The following is a 9,731-nucleotide window of genomic DNA, read 5'->3' on the forward strand; positions in this document are numbered from 1 at the left end:
TTTCATTCAATCTCCAAGATCTTCTCTCTCCTTCTTCACGACATAATTCCATCCACACTGGGCTATGATCCGACAAAGTCCTAGGAAAAATCTTAACATTCTTCACCCTAGAAAGAAAATCATTAGTTATAAAAAAAAAGTCAATTCTCGAATAGGATTGGTGCCTATCCGAAAAAAAAGTGTAATCTTTCTCATCCATTTTTCTATCCCGCCATATATCCTCCAGTTCCAGTTCTTCTTTCAAGTCAAAAAAAGTTTTGGGCAACATTGAATTAAAAGCTTTGCAGGAACCTTTCTTGTCTTTTCTTGAGTCCAATACTCCATTCCAATCTCCCATCATAATAACAGATTTATAATCCATTTGATTTAGCTTCTGATGTATCAATTTATAAAACTGTTTCTGCTGTGAATTTGGAGCGTATAATCCAATAATAAGACATTTCTTCCCATTCAAAAGCATTTCAATAAAAACATATCTTCCTTCTAAGTCCGAGTCAATCAATTTAGGAAGGAATTCATTTTTAACATAAATGACTACCCCAGCTTTTTTCTGGGGTGTAGGTGCAATAAAATGTGTTCCCAACCGTGAATTAATCAAATACTTTTGATCTTTTGCTGTAATATGAGTCTCTTGTAAGCAAATAACGTCATTTTTATGTTGCTTCAAATAATAAAATACCTTTTTTCTCTTCTGCGGTGAATTCAATCCATTAACATTCCATGTCAGGAACCTTGCCATCTTTAGTGGCAGCGAGCCTCAGGAGCGCCCCTTGCATATCAGCTGACACTGATTTCTTTGGTCTCGCTCCTCCCACTGGCTCTGAAGTTAGGTCTATAGGTACCTCCTCCAATCTTCGTTGCTCTCTTTCTTTACGTCTATGAACTGCACGAGTCAATCTCTGAGATTTTGGATCTGTAAATTCCAAAAGTTGTGACTCAACTTGAATTTGGTCTTGTGATTTGATAGCTTTTGGTGATGAAGTAGCTTGTGCTTTATCTTCTTGAGTTCTTTCTTTCCTCATACCTTGTGGAGATGTTGAATGACCTGCTTTCAAAATTGAACTATAAAAATCTTTTGCCTTNGTACAGCTGGAGAAGAAGAGCTCAAGCCTTTCTGAGGAGGAGGAAAATTTCCCCCCCGCTTTGAAGCCATTTTACTTTCACACCCTTCTTCTCAAATTTAATTTATATAATACAATGTCCCATAAAGTTCTTCTTTTTTAAAACTGCCACAAAAGAAAAAAGCAAAAACAGATATTTTGTTCATCTACAGTCCAGTAACTCTATAACAATGATAATCCAGCAGAAAGTGAAAGCCAAAGTGAAAGTCCTCAATAAGTGAAAGTCTCTATTAAAGAGCAAAATGCCCTTCCGCGGCCATTTTTTCTTTTTTTCTTCTTAAACTTTAAATCCTAATGGAGAAATTATTAAAATCAGAGCTGAAGGCTCATATCCATGCAGCTTCCAAGCACCTGGATCGCTCTGTCTGCTCCCAAAAGTTACCTAGCATGTCTTAATTGTTTCTCAAGATTGATATTAAGCAGAATTTTACTAGAAAAACACTGTGTTTTCTGTACACATGCTGATAGTTTTTTTTAATAATTAAATACTAGTCAATGTATTATTTTTATGTGCAGGAAAAAACAGGCAGCAAAAACTGATGCCATTGAAACTGCTGCCATTCATGAAGAATGTGGACAAAGCAATTCAACATTTCAACTTGATGAAGCTACCACAACTTTCTAAAAGCCAACCAAGTAAATGGACTTGCCCTACGTATCTTTGCATGTTTGTGGCCAACACACTAACATACAAAGGGACATTTTAATATAGATAATGCTAAAAATAAAGGCTCAGTAAACCAGAAATGGATTTGTGGAGCACAGATGAATTCATGTAATTCAGTTAATCTTCTCCCCCGTTTGGACGCTTTTTATCAAGTGGGATCCATTCTATGACTGCCTTGGTCCACCTGCTATCAGTTCTCCTTGCTATGTGACCATTTCCATTTCAATTCTTTTACTCTCTTGATGATATTGTATACTTTTGTTTGTTCTCTAATCCATGTGCAGGTCTTTCTATCTTTTCTTGTAATGCTGAGCATATATCTTTCCATGGCTCTTTGTGCCACTCTTATTGTATTGATTGTAAGGTTAGTGTCCATGTTTCACTGACATATGTTAGAGCAGGTAGCACACACTGATGAAAAACTTTTCAGGCTTGCTGAATGCCTGCCAATTATATCTAACATGCCATTCAATTTCCTTTATTATAATTATAATCACATGCCTCCATACAAAGTTGCTCTTTGCCTCATTGGACATAATATATGGATGCCATTTACAAAACTACATGTGGTGGTGGTGGGGAATCCTTCCAGCTTCTCATTCATGGAAGGGATCTCAGAAAGAGATGTCTCAGCTGGAGCACTTCTGCAAAGGAGGACACACCACTTCATGTGGCAGTCTGTTTCATTGGCTGAATGTAGATGCTATCAGGAAATTCATCCTCACATATAGTCTGAACTTACTTCCATGTAGTTTAATTTACTGGTTCTCATCATGCTCTCTGGGACATGATCTTTTATGTGACAATTTTTCAATATTTGAAAACTGCTGTCATATCTCCCCTCAGTCATCTCTTATTTAGCTAAACACACCCAGATCCTTCAACCATTGCTCATAGAATTTGTTCTCCATACCCTTCAGCATCTTGGCATCCTGTCAGGTCCCCAAATCCTTATTGGTTTCCCTGCATATGTGCTTTTGTTTGGGGCCTGCCATTCTGCTGGGAGGGGGGAATTTGCTTTCGCTTGGGATAACTCACTTTCTACTTTTCCTCTCCTGCCTCTATCCACTTGAGAAAAGAATGTGTCTCCCTTATCAGGGAGACGGTTACGGAGAAACAAAACTGGAGAAGACCTTGAGATGCACGCCAACTGTGCCAGTTACCCAAACATCATACCACCTGTAGATTGGCTGGATTTCAAATGGACACTATGACTTTGGTGGGAGGAGAAAAATTGCTAGTTTAACTATACCGTTTAAGCGGGATTTTCCCCAGATCTTGCCTTGACTTCCCTACTGTCACTAACCCCTAATAAAAGTTCCTTTTGAGACAATGCCTGTTTCAAGAGTTCTGCTTTCTTGGGTGGTTAGCTGGGGTGGGTCCTTACCTAAGGTGAGATCTGCATAGTACTCAACCCAGATAAGCTACTACCCTGCTGGGGGAGTCACAACTGATTTCCACATGGTGGAGTTCCAGGCAAAGAAATGGGCTGAAAGTCTCCTCTGTTGGAAACCTGATGAAAGCCTTTCCAGGGATCTGGAAGAAGCCAGGCCTTCTGTTGAAGAAGATCAAGCCAGATGGTCACTTGGGATCGGAAGAAAAGAAGGGTGGGAAGAAAAAGCTTCGAAAGTCACCCTTACTTGAGGTGGAGGGAAGAAAAAGGCAAAGAAGAAAAATCCAGAACCTGCCCCTCCTGATAAAGATAGAGAAAAAGAATTGAAATTGGAAACGATGGAAGTGGTGATGGAGTACGTGAAAAAAAAACCTTGACAAATTCAAAGTGCAGCTGAAAGAACGCCCCGAATTGGAGGAAGAGGAATCATAGGTCCAAGAGACAGCAGCTGGAGCCCAGGAGGCAACATCGCAGTGAGGCCATCCATCTCAAGGAATCAGAGGCAGACCACCTAACACAGCTGAGATGAAATCCAACTGAAGTGAAGTCTGATGGAGACCCAAAACAATTGGGGTATTTCCTGGCACAAGTGTTCACCTACATGCAAATCTATGGGAGAACACTGCCTAACAATGTAAAAAAGGTCCGGATAGTTACCCTAGCTTTGGAAGGTGGAGCAGCTGACTGGATGGTGACCCTGTACAATTGCAACACACCCGAATTGAGAAATTTCAACCGCTTTATGGCCGTTCTCTGCAGAAATTTCGAAGACCGGCTGGCAAACAAGAAAGCCCAGGAGCACATAAAGACAGTGAAGCAAGGAAGACCAGTGGCTGAGTATACTGAAGAGTTTAGAGAGTTGGCCAGCTGTCTTCACTGGCCAAAAGACATCCTGGTAAGCTGTTTCCAGGATGGGCTCAACAAAGAGTTGTATAATGCCTACGTAGCTCATGGAGCCCCGGGACAGCTGTACGATTGGTGCCTGCTAGTTGAGGAAGTAGAGATTGATCAACGCAAACACCTACACCACCCAGTGAGACCAAGCTTCAAACCACAGTCAAATAAGTGAGGGGAGACCGCTCGAGTTTTGCCTGCCCCGCCTCTCACCACTGCCTGCTTCAAATAAAGAAGAATATCAAACTGTGGATTGCTGCAGCAAGACACCTACAAAGAAAGGGGATCATCTACCAGCTGGAAGACGTCTGAGAGCCTCACCGTACTCCAGGGAGATTGCTATGAGATCCGAAGAAGTCGTAGATCTCCCCTGTGGCCACGACCAAGCGGGTCGATCTCTGACTCCATGCTACAATGACAGAAGGAACAGAATGTGACTATGAAAATGATCCATTGGTGAGTGGACCAATTGACCCTATAACAATGCCCCTAGAACTTTCCATACCCAGCACTGGGAGGACAGTAAAATTAGATGCCTTGCTGGACTCGGGGTGCACCCGATGCATGATCAGCCCAGAATTAGGTGGCTAAAGGCTAAAGGAGGCTAAAAACTCCAATTACCTTTTGCCAATTGGACGGCTCAGTTGCAGGGGGGGTGCCTGCCAGTTTTGCTACCAGACCTTTACATACTGACCTGGGGGACCAGGCAGAGACTTTAGCGTTTATTGTAGCCCCAGTAATGGAATGGCCATTAGTTCCGGGACTGGCGTGGCTAAAGAAGTGGAACCCCATGATCAATTGGAGGGAAGAACAGCTAAAATTCCCACAGGGGGAAGCCCCACCTGTCTGTAAAGAAATCGGCAAGAGATGTGGATTATGCCACAATTTTGTCTCTCCCCCTCAGTGAGTCAGACATGCAAAGCCTCCCGATTGAATACCAAGATTTGGCTGAGGTGTTCAGCAAACGGAGAACAGACAAACTGCCCCCCTCACTGGCCCACAGACTGTGCTATTGAAATCATTTCAGGGGCGAAACTACCAAAGCCGAAAATGTACTCTATGACTCCCAGGGAGTTAGACAAGCTGGGAAAGTTTATCAAAAAGAATTTAGAATGGGGTTTTATAGAGCCGGCTAGATCCTGGGTAGCAGCCTCTGTATTATTCATAGAAAAGAAAGATGGCTGTCTTCATCTGTGCGTGGATTATAGAAGTCTAAACACTGTGTGCGTGGAAAACATATCCACTATCTTTAATGAAAGACATATTAGAGCACTTGTCTAAAGGGAATTTTTTTTCCAAGCTAGACTTGAGAGAAGCTTATTACCACATACAAATAAAGAAAGGGGATGAATGGAAAACTGCCTTCCATTGCCCACTGAGTGGCTTTATTTAAAATTTAAAATTAAAATTAAATTAAATTTAAAATTCTCCCTGTTGGACTACAAGGGGCCCCTGCAGTATTCATGCAATTGATAAACAAAGTTCTGCATGAGCACCTGTATAAAGGGGTCTTGGTTTACCTGGATGATATTCTTATTTACACCGAAACCAAAGACGAACACATTAAGCTAATCAGAGCGGTACTAAAAAAGCTGCGCTCTGCCAAACTGTACGCCAAACTATTAAAGTGTGAATTCCACAACAATCGTATTGATTAATTGGGCTATCGTATATCCAACGAAGGGGTAGAGATGGATCCAGAAAAAGTGAGAGCAGTCTTAGACTGGGCTGCCCCCAAAATCAGGAAAACTACAAAGTTTCTTAGGATTTGCAAACTTTTACAGGCAATTTATCCTGTCTTTTGCACAGATTGCCCTCCCAATCACAAACCTGTTAAAAATCAGAGGGGGGGATAAGTGAAAGCTCAGTCAATGCTAAAATGGACAGGAGAACGTCAAACAGCTTTTGAGAAACGTAAGAGACTTTTTTCTGTGGAGTCGGTTTTAAAACATCCAGACCCAGATCAGTCATTTATAATTCAAGCTGATGCCAGCAATGTGGCTGTAGGAGCAGTTTTACTACAGAGAAATAAAGAAGGACAATTGCAACCTTGTGCTTACACCTCTAGGAAATTATCACAGACTGAGCAGAGGTGGGCAGCTTGGGAGAAGGAAGCCTACGCTGTACAATGGGCTCTTCTCACTTGGAGGCATTTCCTGGAAGGGAGTAAAATACCATTTCAAGTATGGACTGATCATAAGAATCTTGAAGCAATGAAAATTCCCACGAAACTCTCACCCAAACAGGCAAGGTGATCCCAACATTTTCACCGTTTTGATTTCACTATCTATTACCTCCCTGGGGAAAATAATTTTTTGGCTGATGCATTGTCCAGACTACCACAATATAACAGCAAGAAAACAGAAGTGACTAAACCATTTTTACATCCTCATCAATTAGCAGCCCCTGTAACCACCAAGAGCCCAGTCGAGACCTGTGGCTCCTGTGGGGAAAATGTTGCTGTAGGATTTTAAAACTGTGTTAGAGACTGGTGAGTGGTTTTGAAACCACAATAACCTGTGTGTGTTAAAAGATGGATTAGCCTGGATTGGAGAAAAACTTTATGTCCCAGCAGCCTTAAGACTTAAAGTAATGCAAGCAGGGCATGACTCAAAAACTGCTGAACATTTTGGATTTGTAAAAAGCTTACATCTCATTAAGAGGCAATTTTGTGGCCTGCATTGAAAAAGGACATAGAAAGCTATGTAGCCAGCTGCCCCACGTGCACAGTGGCTAAATGGCAGCAAGGGAAATCTCCAGGACTGTTTTAACCAGTAGCTAGTCTGTCAGCATCCTGGAGAGAGATCTCTATGGATTTTATTGTGGAACTGCCTGAAAGTGCTGGAAACACTGTAATTTGGGACATAACAGATTTGTTCTCTAGACAACTTCATTTCATACCATGTCCCAAGATCCCAACTGCAAAGACTTTAGCTAGACTCTTTGTGCAAAACATTTATCAATTCCATGGGGGTCCACAATGCATAATCTCAGACAGAGGGTTTCAATTCACTTCTAAGTTCTGGAAAGCTTTTCTGGACTTGATGGGTTCTAGTCAAGGTTTGTCATCTTCCCATCATCCTCAAATGAATGGGGGTATAGAGAGACTGAACTCAGTTCTAGAACAAAACCTGAGATGTTTTATTAATTATCAGCAGGACAATTGGTCCAACCTATTACCATTTGCTGAAGTTGCTTATAATAATGCTGTACACTCCAGTACAGGTTTCATTTCATTTCAAGTGGCTAATGGCCAAACATTCATGGCTATGCCTGAATTCTCTACCATAGAACCTGAAATCCCTTCCTTGCAGGAATGGATTAAACAGTTACAGAATACCTGGCCAGTAGTCAGGAAAGCTCTGGATGAAGCCAGAGAGGCCTATAAGACTCAAGCCGATAAACAGAACATGGAACAAAAACCATATAAAGTTGGTGACAGGGTATACCTCTCCACTAAATATTTGCAATCTTTACAACCTTCAAAGAAATTAGGCCCTAAATTTGTAGGACCTTTCCCTGTCAAATGCATCATCATCCTTGTGATGGTTGAATTGGACTTGCCAAAGAACCTATGGAAAATCCACCCTGTTTTCCATTGCAGCTTACTCAAACTGGAGTAAGGCTTCCTGCAGCTCAGGTGCCCACACCTATCATGTTGAGGATGAACAACACTTTGAAATTAAAGATATTTCGAACACATCATGGGGTAACACAGTACCTAGTAGCTTGGAAGAATCTCCCTTCTGCCCAAAATGAGTGGGTATACAAGAGACATGTTAGAGCCCCTAGACTTCTCAAATGGTTCCATGTTAAATATCCTCATAAACCTAATTGGTATGTCTGTGTTGTTTCTTTTTCCCCTTCCTTTTCTGTTTTCTAGGTGGATTTCCCATTCTTCTAGGGGAGCTGTATGTCAGGTCCCCAAATCCTTATTGGTTTCCCTGCATATGTGCTTTTGTTTGGGGTCTGGCATTCTGCTGGGAGGGGGCGATTTGCTTTCACTTGGGATAACTTTCACGTTTTACTTTTCCTCTCCTGCCTTGATCCACTTGAGAAAAGAATGGGTCTTCCTTATCAGGGAGATGGTTACGGAGAAACGAAACTGGAGAAGACCTTGAGATGCACGCCAACTGTGCCAGTTACCCAAACATCATACCACTTGTGGATTGGCTGGATTTCAAATGGACACTATGACTTTGGTGGGAGGAGGAAGATTGCTAGTTTAACTATACCATTTAAGCGGGATTTTCTCCAGATCTTGCCTTGACTTCCCTACTGTCACTAACCCCTAATAAAAGTTCCTTTTGAGACAATGCCTGTTTCAAGAGTTCTGCTTTCTTGGGTGGTTAGCTGAGGTGGGTCCTTACACATCTCTTCTCTGAACTCATTTCAATGCATCACTATCTTTTTTGAATTCTACTGCCCAGAGATGGACACATATTCCAAGTTGGGCCTGATCAAGGCCGAGTATTGTGAAACAATTTTTTCTATGCTCCAACTAATATATCTCAAAAAAGAATTTGCCTTTTTAACGCCTGCTTCATAATTGCTGGCTAATGCTCAATTGGGCAAGATTATTTTCACACAAAGTTTTGTCAAGGGCATATCTTCCCCAACCTATGTTTGTGCCTTGCATTTTTCCTCACCATTTGCCAAACCTCACGTGTCTCCCTGTTAAATTCCACTTTGTTCATTCCACTGCTCATGCCCACAGCTTCATCCCAGTGTTGTCTAGAACTTTTTGGAGATTTTCTCTAAATAACAATCATTCAATCTCTCCCAGGCTTGCATGTGTCTACTATAAGTTCTTACTTTCAATTTTCTTCAGTGTTGCATCCATACAAAAAGCTTATGATAAAAAGATAGTCCTTTTTCCTATTCTGATACCAACACTGTGTATGTAAATTTTAAGTGATGCTAAAAAAAATCTGACATCAACACCAAATGTTGGAACCCTGTTTGTGTAGTTATTTTTTTTCTCAATTACAGTGAAAGATTTCTGTTTTGTTATATATTCTTTGCTGAGGACATAACTAAAAGCAGTACAACAAAATACTTTATTAATATAGGTGGTATAACATATCTGCCCCACCCCATTTCTAAAAACTTCCAGATTGCACTGCAACAAAAAAGCAGAACAAACTTTCAAAAAAATAAAGTGTTAACTAAAAGAAATTTCATAATTTGCATGTGAGCAAATGTGTTAGACAAACTCAGATTAAAATCCATGGTGCAATTTTTCCTGATTAGTGTTTGAGAATAGTGTCAGATCATGCACTCCTTAGGATGGACTTCCGGACCGCTTCCCCTTGCCGCAGGGAGACGGAACCGCCTAGATGGTTCCGTCCCAGGCGCCTGATGGACCCGGAGAGGTTTCTGACGGAGCTTGGGCCATATCCGGAGGATCTAGGTCACGACTCGGCGGAAGATCAGGCTGCGGCCTGGGATGTGGCTGCAGCCGCAGCACTGGACCGAGTCGTGCCGTTGCGGCCTCTGACCCGACGTAGATCTCAACTAGCTCCTTGGTTTACCGAGGAGCTGAGAGAGATGAAACGCCGGAAAAGACGCCTAGAGAGCAGTTGGAGGGCTACCCGAACCGAACCCGACCGAACACAGGTAAGGATACATGTTAGATCCTACCTTGTGGCAATGA

At 41.8% G+C, this 9,731-nt stretch overlaps 1 protein-coding gene across 1 annotated transcript in view; it reads left to right on the top strand.

Moving 5' to 3' along the window:
* ACE2 (angiotensin I converting enzyme 2) overlaps positions 1-7,979 on the top strand; it is an 81,422-nt gene extending 73,443 nt beyond the window's left edge. The window contains exons 18-20 of the mRNA XM_029284675.1: positions 3,941-4,076; positions 7,390-7,518; positions 7,959-7,979. Coding sequence (XP_029140508.1) covers positions 3,941-4,076; positions 7,390-7,518; positions 7,959-7,979 — 286 coding nt within the window. The remainder of the gene's footprint in view (positions 1-3,940; positions 4,077-7,389; positions 7,519-7,958) is intronic.
* The last annotated feature ends 1,752 nt before the right edge of the window (positions 7,980-9,731 follow it).

Source organism: Protobothrops mucrosquamatus, unplaced genomic scaffold, assembly GCF_001527695.2.
Source record: "Protobothrops mucrosquamatus isolate PMUCROS unplaced genomic scaffold, P.Mucros_1.0 scaffold816, whole genome shotgun sequence".
NCBI classification, from domain to species: domain Eukaryota; kingdom Metazoa; phylum Chordata; class Lepidosauria; order Squamata; family Viperidae; genus Protobothrops; species Protobothrops mucrosquamatus.